Here is an 18109-nt window from a genome sequence, read left to right as displayed (position 1 = left end):
TCCTGGTCTTTAAGTTGCTTATGTTCTGACAGGGATCCTCACCATGCACATAAATATAATACAAGGTAGAATATGCCAAGTTTGTCAGAAAGGAACAAACAGTGCCGTGTGTTTCATCGTATGGAAATGCCACAATTGGTTGTTAAAGATTGGGAAAGTCTTCAGAAAGGAGGTTTAGAAAGGCCTGGAAGAATAGATAGTATTTTATCAATTTCTTGGTATTACAATTTTTTTTTCTTTTTAAAAATTAGGTAGTTAATATGATAGCTAGCCTTTAAATTTTATCCCATGAATAGTTAACGTAAGAGTGATCCCTGGGGTAAGGTGTCAATGTGAGTGACATATTAAGACTTTCTACTATGTCTGCAAAGGCCTGACACATTTTAACTCGTTTATTGAGGCATAGGGTGAATAAGTAACTTACTCGAAGTCCTGAAGCTAGTAAGTGGGAGATCTGTGATTGAACCTTGGGAGGTTAGCTGTAGAGTCCACTCTCTTAAACCCACTGTTGTGGTTATGTATAATAGCAAACAATTAGAAGCACTATAAAGATCAAAATTAGGAGTTTGGTTAAGTTACGTTTAAAAATGGAATACTGTACAGCTATTAGAAGTGACAAATGTGTCAGTACAGGAAAATGTTCACAGCAGTAAGAGAAGAGGTTACAGTCAGTGTATGTAATATACCACTCTGCTAACAAAAAATGTGTAAAATATGTATAGTGTGTGTATAGCAAAAAGGTGAAAGGATACTCATCAAATTTCAGGCTGATAGGTTTATGGGAGACTGATTTTTTATTTGTTTTTAATTATTTCCAGATTTTCTGAAATGAATGTGTATTGGTAATCAGGAAAATATGTTGAAAGAAGCAATACACATTCTTTTAAAGAAAGATTGGAAAAGTTAGAATAAAATAGCAGTAATCTTGCTGCCCAGAGTCCTCTCTCGTGTAATTTCTTCATTGTTTATATATAGATTTTAAAAATAGTTATATAATTATATAGTTTTATATAGTCTGGTCTTTTTACCTAATCATATGTAATAACCTTTTTTTATATTGTTACATGTTCTGGGTATGCATAATTTTTAATAGTTGCATAAAGGGATGTACTTAATTCCTATTTTGGGACATTTAAGTTGTTTTGCAGATCTTGCTATTATATATAGTGTTCAATGAAGATCTTTGTACATACATTTTTTCTAGTTATTTCTTTAGGACAGACTCTTAGAAATGGAGTTACTGGGTAAATAGGTAGAATTTGACAGGTGATCAGGGGCTACAGGGAGGAAGAGGAACGAATAGTTTCAGGGTTGATGCTGTGTACATATACAACCCATCTCGAGAGAGGCCCGTACTGTCAGCTTGTCACACTAGTGTAGATGCCACGAGCTCACTGGGTTAAGGTGGTAACGTGAGTAATGTTTAGTTTAATAGAGTGCAGAGACTAGCAGTAGATCCGCCTTCCTAGTTACCTATAACCTTCCCTCATTCCCTGAAATGAAAGTCACCTCTGCTTTCACCGAACATCTATAGCATGTTGGTTGTGCTCCCCACGTGGCCCTTTCCCATTCTCACTTGTTTTATATTCTCTTTGTCTAGGCAAAGAGTCCCTCGAAGGCAGATCTCTTGCTTTCACCTCATCTAGCAAAGTGTCTTAAATGTAGCGTATTGCATGTTAATCAGGTGAATGGAGCAAAGAAGCATCATTTAACCAGCTTCTGATCAGGGTCTTACATCACTCCCTTATGTAACATTGCTGTTTTGAAAGATGTTTCAGAGAGCTGATAACATCACTTAGACTACACAAATGAAAAAGGACCTGAATTACTCATATTAGTTTTTTCTTGTCCTTTTTGTATGGATTCCTATTCCTTTTGTAGAGGACGTACTCTGATGTAAAACTCGGGCAAAGGCTGACTGCTTCCTAGAAATACGTAAGGTAGCAGCATTTGGTACGCTTTTTTGATGTCTCACTTTCCTTGTCTTGTTGGGTGCAGAGAGGAAGAAGTAACATAGCGTTGCTTAACTTCTGTCTACTTCCCCTTTTCCTTCTTCCATTTGGGTGGGTGTTCAGGTAGCTTGTAGGTTGAGAATATTTAATTTCTGAATGTTCTGTATTATCAGTAAGCTTACACTGTTTATTGTTGGCTTTCCCCAGGTTGGATTTTGATGATGATGGAGAAGGGAACAGTAAATTTTTGAGGTAAGATTTTGAAAAACTTTCTCTAGATTTCTGATAGTAAAAATTAGTTCATGATCTCTATATTTCTGACTTATAATATTTTCATCCTTAGGCTTAAGGAGAGTACTTCATCCTAAAACTAAGCTTTCCTATTATATTATGCCCCATAAAATTTTCAAGCATTCTGTTAATAGCTCCAGAGGAAGGAGCTCAATGAAGGAAGGGCAGAGACTTTACAAGATCCTCTGTGTCAGTTATCTATTGCTGTGTGTGTGGCTTACAAACAACGATTTCTTCTCACGATTCTGTGAATTGGCTGGGTGGGTAGTTATTCTGCTTATCTTGCCTCGACTCACTCATAAGCCTGCATTCCACTAGCTGGTCAGCTGGGAAGTGGACTTGGCTGACATAGCTGGTGTCTCTTTGTGGTCTTTTATCCTTCCGGAAGCCAGACTGAGATTCTTTGCATGGTGATGGCTACAATCCAGAGGGTGAGTCCTTATCCTTTGGACTGTAGGATGTATTATACCTTGTAAGTAAGTGCTTATCAAGTCTCTGCTCTGTATAGACATTTGCTGATGTCCTGTTGGCCAAAGCCTTGCATCAGTGTGTGTGTGGGGGTTACACAAGGGAGTGGATCCTGGCAGGTGTAATTTGTTGGGGATCCTCTGATATCCCATGATGTCGCCTACAGAGCAGGAGTGGAATTTGTGTCTTTGAATAAAGAGTCTCCTGGAGCATTGAAAATGGACTTTCCAATATATTGATGAAGGAGTCCTTTCAGGGAAGAAATATTCGTTTTTGCTGAGACCAGTAACTTGGTTTTGTTTTTAAGTAAGGAAAGCAGTAAGAGTCAGAGAAAGGAAGATAAGCTGGACTGCAACCTGCCTTTTTTCTTTCCAAAGTTAGAAATATTACCTGAGTAGTGTCTACATTGCAGAGGCTCAGCTACTTGAGAGGTAGATAAAGGAGCCCTGTGTTTTCAAATTGATTTTATTATGCAAGTGTCCAGATTTCATTTCATTTATTTGTTTGTCTTATTAACTAAGCTTTTAAAAGTAAGATAAATATATTTTGTTGCAGAATTTTTGAATCGTGCAAAGTTATATCTAGTGAAAGTACATTTTCCTTTCACTTCAGACCTGCAGAACCCTTCCCTACAGTTTCCAGTTTATTGAGTATCCTTCCAGAAATACTCAGTGCATATGTAAGTGTATTTAAATGTACATGTGCACACATACACACACTCATAATCTCTGGGTTTGTTTTTACACAGAGGATGCTCATATTGGAAATTGCTTGGCATTGTTTAGTTTTATAATGCTTACTTAGTTCAGTCAGTGACATATCTTTTTTTTTATTTTTATTTTTAAGTAACATGTAAAGCTAAGGCTTGTATTTCTAGCTACTGACTAGTTAGTTGATGAACCCTTCCAGATATTCTTGAAAACAGCAGCTGTGGCTCGGCCACCATAAAGAAATAGTTGCAAAATATTGAAGAAAATAATTCTCTAAGAAAACTCTACAGACTTAATGAGTGTCAGTAAATGTGAAGAGGGGAAGAGATTTCAACTTTGGGGGAAGGATAGACTTTTTCAAACAGTTCTGTTGGGAATTCCTCGAATTGGGAATCCCTAATTGTAATGAAGACACTCGTGGCGGAATTATGTTGTGCGTATGAATGGAACAGAGGTAACCACTAGTCTACTTGATACCTATTAGCTCTAGCCCTGAGTCACTGCCTTTATTTCCACAAAATCTACTAGTAACAAACTACAGTTGACACTTGAATAATGTGAGTTCGAACTGTGTGGGTCCACTTACGTGTGTTTTTTCCCCCCAATAAATACACAATTGGCCCTCCATACCTCCAGGTTTCGCATTCATGGATTCAATTAACTGTGGATCAAAAACACTATTTTAGATCTGTGGTTGGGAGTCCATGGATATGAAAGGCAGACTGTAGATTGTTCTACGTAATTTTATATAAGGGACTTGAGCATCCGTGGGTTTTGTTATCCATGGGGGGAGGGGTGTCCTAGAGCCAATCCCCCATGGACACCAAGGGACAACTTGAGTTTTTGGGGGAATCAAAAGTTATATGTGGATTTTCAACTGCATGGGGGTCAGTGCCCCTAACCCCTCCCATATTGTTCCAGTGTCAACTGTACATGCAAATCCAAAAAGGTTCATTTGTTCTTTTCCCAACCATAAAAAAATGACTGTCACAATTCATCTCACTAGGTGATGGGTCATTATGCCTGAGAGAGGTTTCACCGAATTTCTTTGACCATCACTACTTTTCTACTCTGGTTAGTGAGGGAAAGCCATATTTGCATTGTATCTGTAAATCAACATTGAATCTCTTTAGTGAATGCTACTTTTGAAAGTTGTAATTTATTATCTCTTTCATTGCTTTGTTTATATATCATTTATATTCTCTAGACAACATCTATAAAGTTATTTTTAAGACTATCAAGGCTTTGAAACTAGGTACACTATCAGAGTTACTAGTACCTGGTTAGTGCTTCTCAGACGTGACTGCATGGACAACTTCACCTGGGGTTCTTGGTAAGATGAAGGTTCTAATTCAGTACGTCTGGGGTAGGACCCAGCGTTCTGAATTCTGATAGATTCCTCAGTGAAGCTGCTGCGCCTGGTCCACTGAGCACCCTTGAGTAGCAAGGCTCTAGAAGACTCAGTCTTGAGATTCAAAGTTAACATGTAAATTATTGGTCTCTTTGTTTTCAGTTGAGGCCACTTATTTTCATTAGGAGTTTGTAGCGTCTGATTCATAGCATATTTTGTCTCCTAGAAAAGGACATAGACCATTTGTCCTTGGCTTGAAATGCTACTGTATCTCCATGGTCGCCCATCCTTCCACTTCCACTTTCCAGTTATTTTCAAAACTTTGACAATTCTTGGGGTTAAATTAGTTGAGGACTTATAGCCTGTGAAGGAGCAGTATAAATTCTGGCTCTAATTTAATAACGGTTTAATTGCAAATTTTATAAGACTTACCTATCTCCCAGAAGCACTTCCTGCCCAAATTTGATAGATCTTTGCTTTACCCTGAGCCAATGAGAAAAGGAAAATATAGATCATCCAGAAAATACAGTATTGTTTTTAGAGTTAGGTTTTCTTCCCTCGACACATCCTCCTTTGTGGTTTCTGTAGTAACAAACAGGATTTATTAGCTTATTAAATAGAAGTTGTTGGAATGGATGGATTGTGTTTCCTTGATCAAAGATTTAAGGTGCATTGTTTAAATCATACTTTATCTCTTAAAAACTTCTGCACATTAAAAACAAAACAAAAACAAAAAAAGTCTGCACATTAAAGGAAACAGTGAAAAGTAACCAACCCATGGAATGGGAGAAACTATTTGCAAATAATATATGATAAGGGGTTAATATCTATAATATATGAAGAACTCGTACAGCTCAACTATAACAAAAACGATTTAAAAATGGGCAAAGGATTTGAATAGACATTTCTCCAAAGATATACAAATGGCCAACAAGCACATGAAAAGGTGTTCACCATCACTAATCATTAGAGAAATGCAGATTGAAACGGAGAGATACCACCTCACGCCCATTAGGGTGGCCACCATTAAAAAAAAATAGTGCAACCACTATGGAAAACAGTGTGGAGATTCCTCAAAAAATGAAAAACAGCATTACCATATGCTCCGGAAGTCCCACTTCTGGTTATTTATCCAAAATAATTGATCCTGGAGAAATATTTGCACACTCATGTTCCCTACCCGATTTTCTCAGTAGCCAAGAGGTAGAGGCAATCCAAATATCCATTGACAGATGAATAAAGAAAATGTGACGTATACACCCAATGAAAGCAGGAAATCCTGTCACTCTACAACATGGATTAACCTTGATAACATTATATTAAGTGAAATAAGCCAGTCGTGAAAAGACAAATATAGTTGACCCTTGAACAACTCAGAGATTAGGGTCAAATTAGTTGAGGTTTATAGCCCGTGCAGTCAAAAATCCCAGTATAATTTAAGTCAGTTCTCTGCGGATGTGGCTTCCCAATGGCTGATTGAAAATACAGCTGACCCTTGAGCAACGTGGGTTTGAACTGCGTGGGTCCACCTACGCATGGATTTTCTGCATGTGAGTGGACGTGTTGTTCAAACCCATATTGTTCAAGCGTCAGCTGTACGGAATCATTCCGCTTATAGCGGTACCTAAGGCAGTCAGAATCAGAAAAAAACAAAGTATGGCGATGGTTGCCAGGAGCTGGAGGGGGGCGGAGGGTTGGAATGGGAAGATGGTGTTCAGTAGGTGTAGAGTTTCAGTTTTGCAAGATGAAAAAGTTCTGGAGAGCTGTTGCTCAACAGCGTGAACATAGTTAGCACTACTGAACAATACGCTAAAAAATGCTTAACACGTTGCGTACGGATCACGAGAATCTTCACGAGGGATTTAAACCCCGCCGTACGCAACGTGTTAAGATGTAACATTTTATTTTATGTGTTTTTTGCCATAATTTGAAAAAACAAAACTATCCCTAACCTCAGAGTGGTCCTGATAGGGCAGTCAGCTGTGCCCTTATGACAGTATCTTTTTTTTGTGGAGTTTGATAAGTAATGGCAAAGGCGACATCAGAAACTTGAGAAATAGTAGTGGGTTTTTTAAGTTCTGTGGGATGCTGTTACCGCTTTGGCTTTCTGGTGCTTTTCCATGGGCTTTTTTTCTGTTGAATATTTTACTCCTTTCTAGTTTTCATTTCAGAGTGAAATAGATATAACAAGTGTAATGCTTTGAACTAATCCTTTTTTCTCCTTCAGGTGTGACGACGATCAGATGTCTAACGATAAGGAGCGGTTTGCCAGGTAATGTCCTAGTGTATCTTGGTCCACGTGGTGGGGCCAGGCAATTCACGCATACTGAGTTTTAATCTTATTTCTTTTTTAAAGTTAACATTTTTCAATTGCAGTTGACATTTAATATTATATTAGTTTCAGGTGATATTTATGTAACTTACGAAGTGACGCTCTGATAAGTTAATTTTATTTCAGTGAGACTTAATTTCTCTGTCCAGTCTCTTTCCTGTCCTGAAGCTGACGAACTTAGTACTGTAATTACCGTTGGTGTTCAGGTAATATGGCTTCAAACTGATGGCACATTTTACAGTGTTTTTTACATATCTGCTAGATACCTGGCTATACAGTGTGTTGGTTGGGTGTCCACAGGAAGCCAAGCAACGTGAATACCTTGGTTGCATTTATTATTAAATGGGTCTGCAAAGTCTTACAGATCATGGGTTTGTTCTTTTAAGATGACAGCGGAGGAACAATTATTGTGGAGACTGCAGTCTTGATGGAAAGAAACGTGTTTAAATTACCCATCAAGATGAAAAATACTTTGCTCTTTATTAAACAGTAAATCCTTTTCAACTCAGATATTGGTTTTATTTTTAGTTTTTAAGAATTTTATTTTAGTATTTTGTTTTTTGGTTTTATTTTTAGAAAGTTCATTCTGTATATGTATCATTAAGTAGTGAATTGTTTTTTTAAACTTGAGTATGCAGCTACCTCAGAAAAATGAAGAACCCCAAGTCCAGCGCTTAACTCAGCGCTTGGTGCTTATTCATTGCAGAGGCTGCTGGTCGGGGGACCAGACTTTGAGAACCACTAGTGTAGAGGCCGAAGAAATACCTGCCAGAGTAATTAGTGTTCGACTACTCGGAAGTAGTAAGATGCCATCATAGGCTTTGAACGGCAAGATGCCGTGTAAAATGCACATGGGAGTCTTCTGTAGTAGCAGCCTGGAGACTTGATCAAAGAGAAGCACTAGAGACAGGGCCATAGATAGGAGGCTGGTGAAATAATAAGACAGATATTAAACCACCAGGACCTGGGCTAGAGTGGTGGCAGTGGTGACAGGAAAGGAGGGAATTGAAGAGGTTTTTGAAGAATTTGTTTATTGAAGTAGATACTTGTAAGCACTTTAGGATGTGAACCATCTCTAAGATGAGAAATGAGTCAGATACTTGGGGAATAGTTTTTCAAGCTGCATTAGAAAGTCAGGCTGTCAAATAGGAGCGGTGGGTTCACAGTCTGTCTTGGCTGAAACTCCAAAAGGCTATGAAAACATGACCTGAACTATTTTAGTCTTCATTTGTCCTGCTTAATGCGAATATTTATACATCACATATTTCATGCAGAAATATTAGAGGATAGGGATTACGGATCTGTAGTAGTGGGAGGCAGTAGTAATAGGCTTCAAACAACAGAACTCCTTCCTTTACGATATGATTTGTTAAGCTGGTTCACTTCACATACCCTCCTTAGGAACTCAGTAGAGGGTCTTCAAAAGCTGAAAACGTATGGATTTTCTCAACTTAAAAAAAATGATCTGTACTTTTTTTCCCCCAATTATTTTTAATTGGGGAATATTGGGGAAACAGTATTTTTTCCAGGACCCATCAGCTCCAAGTCAAGTCGTTGTTTTCAGTCTAGTTGTGGAGGGTGCAGCTCACTGGCCCATGTGGGAATCGAACCTGCGATCTTGGTGTTACGAGCACTGCGCTCTAACTAACTGAACCAACCGACCACCCCTATACTTTCTTAAGGAACTATAATAACCCAATGAACATGAAACTTTAAACTACTTACTGTCACTCAGTTCTCTTTCTCTTCTAGTTAGTATATGTAAATTTTTACATGTTTCTCATCATTGTTACTTTGGGTCTCTTTTTTTTCTGCTGACCATTTTATAGAAACTTTGCCATATATTGGTAAAGTCATTGTTCTTGTCATTTTTAATAGCTAGTCTCTCAGCCTGTTGATATAATTAGACCTTTTTTTTTTGAGGCTTCTTAATCTATTTACATGATGTATTTAAAATGGAATTGATTACTAATACACTGACCTACCAACACCTTGTGTTTCTTCCTTTGCCACCAGACCTTCCAGTATTTCAGTTTGGAGTTGGTACTGGGGCTCCATCAGTGTATGGCTTTACTGCAGAAAAACGAACGGGAAAGTGACCGAAATAGAAATATTTCAGGATCAAATCAATGATAGGGAAAATGCCGGGAACTGAGCTCTTAGTTTTACTGACATAATTTCTCCAGTAGAACCTGGTTGCTTATTTTGTCTGTGAGTACGTGTGTGTGTGCCTATGTGTTATAGAAAGATTGTATTTGTGGTCACTTTTTTGACATTTTTATCCTGATTTCCTCTTTGATTATGTGGCTGTCATTTCTTTCCAGATTGGGAACAGTATGTGAGAATGGTAGTCTCTTGTTTGGTTCTGTTCAAGCTGTATCTCCCTGGTCTTTATAGAGACTGATTGGCAAAATGCTTTCTGTGTTCAGATTATGTTAATTATAATGAATATTGGCCTTGCTTCTGTGTTGACCTTTGTCCTGCAAGTTATTTTTTTCTTTATCCTAACAGATGGCTTTGTAGAGTTACAGGCAAGGTTCCTGTCCATATTTTCATTTCCCTCTGTTCTCTGCAGCTATTTTATTCTGTTTCCTTTTCTTTCCTGTCTTGCTTTCTTCCCCCTGGCCCCCCTTCCTCCCTTTCTTCCTCCCTTCTTATTTATTTAAATTTTAGCTTAGTTCATTAATTCTGTTTTTAGGTCGGATGATGAGCAGAGCTCTGCGGATAAAGAGAGACTTGCCAGGTAGGAGAACAGTATCTCTTAGCATGATGAAGCAGGTGATGCTGCTTTTTCTGTCCTTTTCTTACTCTGCTCTTTCCTTCCCCTTTCTCTCTGTGTTTTTCCTTATCTATGACAAGAGGGGACAAGACTTTTTAGACGTCTGTGTGTAACAGGAACTTTGGCTTCCCCCATCAGCACGTGGGTGGTGTGTTGAGGGAATTTTAACTTAGGAATTTAAGCAATTGCTGTTAGTTTTCTCTTTTCCTCATTATCTCAACTCAGCCCTAAGTTTCACAGAATAAAAAGGTTTTAGAATAAAAATGCAGCTGTATTACCAGTTGGTGCTTTAGCAGGGAAATACTCTTTCATCAGAAAGCTAATAAATATACTTGTGTTTGCAGTGAGTTTGGGGCCTTTAGGCCTCAGCATTGACTCCAACCTTTATTTTCCTATGTAGAGTCACAGCCTAGATTACTGTCACAGCACTGCTGGTGTGGCTTTGGTGATGGAGTCTTCTGTGGTTTCCTGCAAAAGTTTCAGCAGCCTTGATGTGGCTGTTTAAAAGATGAGCCTTTGGGACCTCAGTGCCAGAAACCTGTCAGATACTAGGAAGACAGGTGCTTTCAGTCTGAGCGTGGACTTTTATGTTTCTCAGACAGAGTAACTCAGTATGGACTTCTGTGCTGAGACCTTTTCTCCAGTTGGAGAGCAGACTTGTTGATAATGTAGAAATAGCGCAGAAGAAATGTGCCCAGATTTTTCTGTTTTCTGGGCTCTGTGATTTGGGACAACTCAGAGAGATATAACTCACTGACCCCAACACCTATTTTTCCTACTTTCCCCCTTATTGGTCATTCCCTCTTTCAGCTGGGCCCAATCTTATTTTGCTATTTCAAGTCGTGTCTCCTATGAAATTTTTCACTCATCAGAAAACTGATGCAGCCTGGTGGGAGGGGCCTGGAGGCAGCCCTTGGAAGAGTCACTTAAACTCCTTGACCTTAGTTTGCTCTTCTTATAAAAAGATTTATGTTAGATTAGTGGTTTTCTTTTTGTTTTGACAAAGAATTTTTGTTCAGATAGACTCCTTCAGGGGTAACAGCAGTAAATGAAAAGACAAGCACAGCTGCCCAAGTAGAAGCAGAGATGCAGCGTGTTGTTTGGTTTGCTCCTGAGGCATTCCCAGGGGAGACGCTGAGGACCTATGAGGCTTTTCAGAAATCCAATTTGGAAACTACTGTGTTATTATTTTTAACAATGGTATCATTCTGTCTTGATTTTGAGGGTGTCAGTATTAGAGATGTGATGTACTCCTCATGAGATGCAAGATGTCTATTTCCAGGCCTTTCACCCTCCTCCCCACTCCACTCCTACTCTTCAGTTCACTTTGTCCCCAACTGGGGATCCATACGGGACCTCTCATAGATGGCATCTTACAATCTCTTGAGCTCGGTGTCCTGGCACCACACCGAGATACAGAAGGTAGGACTTCGTGCATTGCTGGGACGAATAAAACTTCAGAGTCTTCTAATTCTGTCTTCTAGCGTTGAGAGTCAGAGATAATCTTAAGAGAAACAACATTTTATAGACCAAGGGTGTTGAGTCTATCAATTCTTGTATCAGCTGTTGAGCAACATACTTGTGTTGGAAAAAACTGGTCATTTTATGCTTTCAGCCTTTAAAAAGTTGAATTGGTAAACAAGGAGTCAGCCAAGCTGAGGTTATTTGTCTCTCAGGAACTTAAATGAATAAAATCAACATTTTTTAAGACTCATTTTTTTAAAACAGTTTTTTGTTCTGAGGGAGTGATAATTTATGTAGAAGGTGGAGTTTCCAGGGAATGGAGAGAATTGTTGGTATCTGCTTATTCTCTGTCTGCCTTGTTAGTTTCTGTTCCATGCTTGCTCTGCATGAGAAGGTTGGCAACCTTCCTCTAACTTCTGAGACTTAAGCACTCCTAAATCTAAATACCGCATTTCTTCAGCAGCTCACTTGGTATCCATATCACTCTCCCTGCTCCCAAATGGCCAAATGTGAGCACCTGGATGGGACTTCTCCTCTCTTTTCCACACAGGGAAAATCACAGTGAAATTGAACGGCGGCGACGGAACAAGATGACAGCCTACATCACAGAACTGTCAGACATGGTACCCACCTGTAGTGCCCTGGCTCGAAAACCAGACAAGCTCACCATCTTACGCATGGCAGTTTCTCACATGAAGTCCTTGCGAGGAACTGGCAATACATCCACGGATGGCACCTACAAGCCGTCTTTCCTCACTGATCAGGTCTCTGGGATGGATGGCGCTGAGTCTAGAGTCTGTTGAAAATGCTGATCTTTTTGGAGTAGATGATTGTAATCCTGAATAGCGGAGTCAGGGCAGAGCTGAGTCTGTAGATTGTTTAAAAGACAAGAATTCGGCTCTTAAGGAAAAATTCAGACCATGGGAAAGTGAGTTTTCCCTAGTAACACTTATTAGCATTGGAACAGTGAGAACCAGAAGACTTGTGAAAACTATTTCGCAAGCTTGTAAGCATTTTAGTATTTCACTCATGAGTACAGCCTATACGATGGAAGACCAGTGGTATCGCAGGAAGAAGAGATCATTGTGTCCACGGCACCAGTCTTCTTCCTTGGCTTTAGGTTGTGAAAGAGAAGAAACTGATTTCTTATTCCTGCAGCAGCTTCCGGTTTTAGTGACAAAAGTTGTCTAACAGGCAGTTGTCATTTAGAGATGTGCCCTGTTACATTTGATGCACTATGAAAAGAATGGAGCAGGCAAAAACATTGCCAGTCTTTCAGGAACTCAGTCTGAATATGCATATCCGAGTGGCAGGATACACACAGAAGTGAAAAATGATAGGAAAATGCATACAGAGAAGAAATGCCTTTAAAAACTTATTAGTGCTTGCTTCAGCAGTACATATACCAAAAAGAAAATCTGATTAATAATTTACATGGGACTAGATACAGTAGATGCATACTGGAGGGAGGGCTAAAGTGAATAGAGTGACCAGGCCTGAGTGAGGACGGTCAGCAAAGACTTTTAAAAGTAAGGAAGCCATGTTCTGTCTTGATTATTAAAAATACCACATGGTTATTGCAGAAAATTTTGGAAAATCTAGGAGGTATAAGGAAGAAAGAAATTGACCTGTAATGCCACCCTTTTATTCAAAGGATTAGAAGGAAGGAAAGAATATGGCTTGGAAAAAAGCAAGAAGAATTTTCCATGTAAGATGGTCTCTATGAAAGTACATATAGCACAGATTTTATATATATATATATGTACATTGAAATAGTTAATCAGTGTGTTCCAATAGTACACATACAGATATTGAGTCAGCAAACTCCAGTTACATACCTTTTGTGGGCTAACCAGGTGCTTTGTGCTGTGAGAAAAATGAAGAATGATAAGAGATTGTCACTGGTGGAGGCAGGCATAACAGAAACACAGAATCAGTTCTGTAATAGAGGTGCAGTAATGAGTCCTGTAGAAACGCAAATGTGGAAAACAAAGGCTAGAGGAATGGGGTTGTAAATCCTGGGAATAACTTGAGCAAAAGCCTAGTGAGGATAATTAGGTTATTCAAGGAAAATCAAGTAGTTGAGAATGCCTTGGCAGAGCATGGAGAGGTAGGCTGGGACCTGCTGGTGGAACATTCAGGTGTTATGTTAAAGAATTTAGATGTTAATTTTTAGGCAATGGCAAGCCATCAAAAATGTATTAGTACATGTGGAAACATTTTAAGGGTGGATTGGAGAGGGTGAAAGCAGGGAGCCTACTTCGTTAGTCTTGGCCTGAGATGACTAGGGCACTGACCGAGTATTGGAAAAGAGAATGAATAAAACTGAGTTATCACTGGGGTGTGAGAGGCATTAGATTTCCAGGCTTGTAGCCTGAGAGGAAGGTGAGCCTGTTAGGAAGGGAACGCTGGGAGAGCACAGGGTTGTTCTTGGAAGGGGAAATAATGACAGGTTTTGAGATGCTGAAATTGAGTTGCTGGTGGAATATTTATTTGAAAATGCTTAACAGATACTTGGAATTCAGATCTGCTTAAAGCTCAAGGAAAAAAAATAGGCAAGTTTAGAGATGTAGATGTGGCTATCATTTCATAGTGGGGAGGAGTGGATATGATATCTCAGGGAGAGAAACTGGTATAAATAGAAAAGAACTTAGGATAGCACCTTCAGAATGCCTGTACTTAAAGACTTGATTGAAGGAAAGGGAGCTGGAAGTAGGGAAGGGACGTTTAGCAAGGAAGCAAAGGTTGGAGTGCGGTGTCACAGAAGAAGGGGAAAATACAGTTTAAAGGATAGAAGGGACAGCGTTGTCAGATTCTGCAGACAGACTGAGTAAAATGATAAAGACCCAAGAAAGGGGACTTGGCATTAATCAGCTCCTGAAGAAAGCGTGAATGCTGTGGGTTAGAGTGACGAGTGCAGTGGGTGGAGCAACGCAAGGTAAGGGAGCAGAGCCAGTGACTCTAACTAGCATTATCCTTAGTATATAATCTTGGCATGAGAGCTGATTGGGCAAAGTTGAAGGAAGATTTGTATAGAATTGAGAACACTTGATCACGTTTATAGATCTGAGAGGAAAGAGGAAAACGGGAATATTTGTAGGGGAAGATCCTCAAGAGTCCAGAGGGGGTGAAATCAAATACTCAGTTATCATTAGTGGGAAGTCTTTTTTTCCCCATCTTGAGTCCTGAGGTAAATAGGACGAGGTGGAAAGTGACATAGACACAGTGTGGAAATATCTATTGGAAAAAACTACGTTGTCAGGGAAGGTAATTACATTCAGGGTGCAAAGCTGTGGCTGTGGATCAGGCAGGAGCCAGCAGTTGCTTATGGAGAAAACACTTACGGCCGGAAGTGTCTTCTTTCCATGAGGACTAATACTTGTTTGTTCAGCGTTCAGTATTAACTTTGATTTCCCTTCCTTGGTCAGGAACTGAAACACTTGATCTTGGAGGCAGCAGATGGCTTTCTGTTTATTGTCTCGTGTGAGACAGGCCGGGTGGTGTACGTCTCTGACTCAGTGACCCCGGTTTTGAATCAGCCACAGTCGGAATGGTTTGGCAGCACCCTCTATGATCAGGTTCACCCAGATGACGTGGACAAGCTTCGTGAGCAGCTTTCCACTTCGGAAAACGCCCTGACAGGTATGAGACCTGAGGATGGGACATGCAAGGAAGTCCTTTCGTTCTTTTTTCTCTCTCCCTGAGATAGAAAAAGAGCTTCAGCTCATAATTTGTTTACTGAATCTGGCAAGGCTTCTAGAATTTTCTTCTTTAATGAATATAATCAGTTCTTTGTATTCACAAGCAGATAATAGACTGTAGCTCATCCTTAGAAAATGTTTCAGTAGTGACAATGCTCATTAAAAGTTTCCTTTAATCTTAATATTAATGTAAATAAACTAGTAAAAGCCAAACCTACGATACACTTTTTTTTCCATTCTGAAAGAATTAAATTATCCATGTTTCTGTCTCATTTGTATGGGTAACTACCTGGTATTTTTTCTCCCCACTTGTGCTCAGCTTTGCACTAGGTTCTCTGATAATAGATTTTTATTTTAGAGGGGAATGATTATTAGTCTGTGTATAAGGGTTTTTTCTGTATCTGTACTATTTTTCTGTCTTGTTTTTTTGGTTTTGGATCCCCCGACCCCCCTACCATTTTAATACTATTCAGTCTTTGTGCCAGAGTTTTGCTAAAGAAACAAGTCACATCTGCTTCTAAGCAACTCTGGAAATAAAATTAAAGTGGAAGCAGGTCAAAACTGGTAATTAAAATAAAATGCAGGGAAGTCCATTATGGCTATATTAATGTTGGCATTTAGTATTCCCCTCTTTCATGTTTTTGATGGATTTCATTTTTCTAGTTCTTTTCCCCCAAAAGTTGCCATTGGCTTCTATATAATATAAAATTTTGGCTTAAGATAGATATGTGTTTCTGTAGCTTATAAAATTATGTTTTTAAATCAGAAACATTCACTGAGTGTGTATGTGTCTTTGTGTCTGTGCGTCTGTGTGTGTGTCTGTGCATGCGTGTGCGCATGCATTTGTATAAAATAATAAGACCCAAGATTATAGCCTTGCCTCTTGCTTGCCACCACAGCCTTCCACTCCTAACCTTCTCCTGCACAGGCTTATTTCCAGTGCTACCTTTGAAGTTAAGAGTAAGATTTATTGATGAGAATTGAGGTATTTTAGGCTTAAAATCCATTCCTTACTTGGCCTGTTGTGTGATAAGCAAGGAGACCGGAGGGCACAAACAGGCTGCTTATTCATCTTGGCCTTCAGTATCCTTCCCCCTCGGCCCCATGCATGGGAATGCACTCCAGACTGCCCTTCACGTTCTTCTTCAGGGCGTATCCTTGATCTGAAGACGGGAACAGTGAAAAAGGAGGGTCAGCAGTCTTCCATGAGGATGTGTATGGGCTCGAGGAGGTCGTTCATTTGCCGCATGAGGTGAGTGTCACGCTGAAGGTGGTGCTTTGACGGAGGAAGAGTTACGAGCTGAGTGTCAGAGGAGTTCAGCTCTTACATCCAAACTCCAGTTGGATTAAATTGAACTCTCAAGACCCACATGGGCTGTAACACAGAATAAAGTGTTTGATAAGGGAACATTGACTGGACTCCTGTGCCAGATACGGTAGGTGCTTTGTGACTGTCATCTCGTTTCTCACAAATGCCCAATAGGGTAGAATTCAGGGTTACTATTTTGCCGATTAAAAAACAGACTGAAAGAAATTAACTTCCCAGGATTACACAGATAATGTCTGAGACAGGATTTTATTTTAATCCATAGTAGTCAGACTCCAAAACCTATATTTTTTTCTCAGTATATCATGAGACATTATCCTGTACTCAGACCACTTCTGCCTTTTTCTTTTCCTTTGGTAGAAATTGAGACTTATGTCTTTCAGTTAGTATTTAGTGTTTATAAATACTATACTGTAAATACTATATGTTTTAGGATTCTGAAGAAAGGATAGTGCTTTCTACACAGGTAGAAAAGACATCTCTTAAAGTCATGAAAGTTCAGGTTGTATAATGGAAATTGACTACGTTGTACTGAGAAGATGCTTATTAGAAATGACGCATAGGATGTTAAGAAAGGTTTCTGGGGAGAGTTGCAAAATTGAGTTGTAGCTCTGGTTTAGTGTAGCTTCAGGCCCGTACTACTGGCCACTTACTACCTTCTGAGATCAGGATCAGATTAAATGACTACTTTGTGTTTTGATTTCATCATCTAATACTGTGAGTGACATTAATACCAACTTCATAAAGTTACGAGTATTAGATGAATAAATATCCGTAAAGAGGCTGAGAGTAATGCATGGCACATATTAAATTCTGTGTAAGTTTTATCTATTATTATTAACTTAAAGAAATGAGAGAAAGTAGAGAAGATGGGATAAAGTGTCCCAATATGTGGACATGGCTAATGGAAAGACACAGGCAGGAGCAAGATAAATAATAACGAAACGTAGCAAATAGATTGGGCTGTGGTATAGAGTTGGCAAACCACAGCTCTTAATTTGTAAACAAAGCTTTATTGGAATATAACCACGCCCATTTGTTTACATATTGTCCATGGCTGCTTTCATTCTATAAAAGCAGATTTGACTAGTTGCAACAGATTGTATGGCCCACAAAGTTGAAAATGTCTGCTGTCTGGTCCTTTACAGAAGAAGCATACTGACCCCTGATGTAGAGAATCTCTGCCCTTCTGCATGCAGAACATTTTGACTTCAAATTCCAGGACAGTTACAAGTTTTAGAAATTTCAAACCTGACCTCTTTATTCTTCTTTGTTAGGAGCATTGTTGCTAAATTTCTGTGTCTAGTTGTACCCAGAGCCTGTTAGCTGGCTGCTAACCGATGGTAAGTTCTTTGATATTGCAGCTTAATTGCTTTTCATCTCTCTGTTCATTGAAACAGATGTGGCAGTAGCTCTGTAGACCCGGTCTCCATGAACAGACTAAGCTTCGTGAGGAACAGATGCAGGTGAGAGCCTGAGCAGTGAAAAGCAGAGATCGTCCCCTCTTTGCCTCTTGCTGTAGTACTTCCTTCCGCAGCCCTCCCCCTACTCCCTCACTTCTAGTTAGTTTTTTCCTGGCAATATTTTCCTGAACTTCTAAAACTTCTTTTGCTTACCCCATTTAAGGAAGTTGCCCTATCACTTTACCTACTGTCTTCCTGCAGTAGTACCTTTAAGTTGCTTTAGCTTGGCAGGGGTCAAAAATATGATGGTCGCTTTTGGGTGGGAAAGATC

The 18109-nt window shown here is 39.4% G+C and overlaps 1 protein-coding gene across 4 annotated transcripts in view; it reads left to right on the top strand.

Annotated features, from left to right (window-relative positions):
• The window catches only part of ARNT (aryl hydrocarbon receptor nuclear translocator), a 53989-nt gene that overhangs the window by 18738 nt on the left and 17142 nt on the right, over nucleotides 1-18109 (top strand). For 2 of the 4 annotated variants that reach the window (XM_019740002.2, XM_019740001.2), the window contains exons 3-9: nucleotides 2160-2204; nucleotides 7000-7044; nucleotides 9803-9847; nucleotides 11898-12111; nucleotides 14776-14989; nucleotides 16198-16300; nucleotides 17776-17841. In XM_019740002.2, the coding sequence (XP_019595561.1) occupies nucleotides 2160-2204; nucleotides 7000-7044; nucleotides 9803-9847; nucleotides 11898-12111; nucleotides 14776-14989; nucleotides 16198-16300; nucleotides 17776-17841 (732 nt within the window). Of the gene's footprint in view, nucleotides 1-2159; nucleotides 2205-6999; nucleotides 7045-9802; nucleotides 9848-11178; nucleotides 11306-11897; nucleotides 12112-14775; nucleotides 14990-16197; nucleotides 16301-17775; nucleotides 17842-18109 lie in introns of those variants that run through there. The other 2 variants (XM_019740003.2, XM_019740005.2) reach the window with 2 other exon arrangements.

This window comes from Rhinolophus sinicus, linkage group LG14 (genome assembly GCF_036562045.2).
Source record: "Rhinolophus sinicus isolate RSC01 linkage group LG14, ASM3656204v1, whole genome shotgun sequence".
Taxonomy (NCBI): domain Eukaryota; kingdom Metazoa; phylum Chordata; class Mammalia; order Chiroptera; family Rhinolophidae; genus Rhinolophus; species Rhinolophus sinicus.
This window is presented reverse-complemented; position numbering and strand designations above follow the sequence as displayed.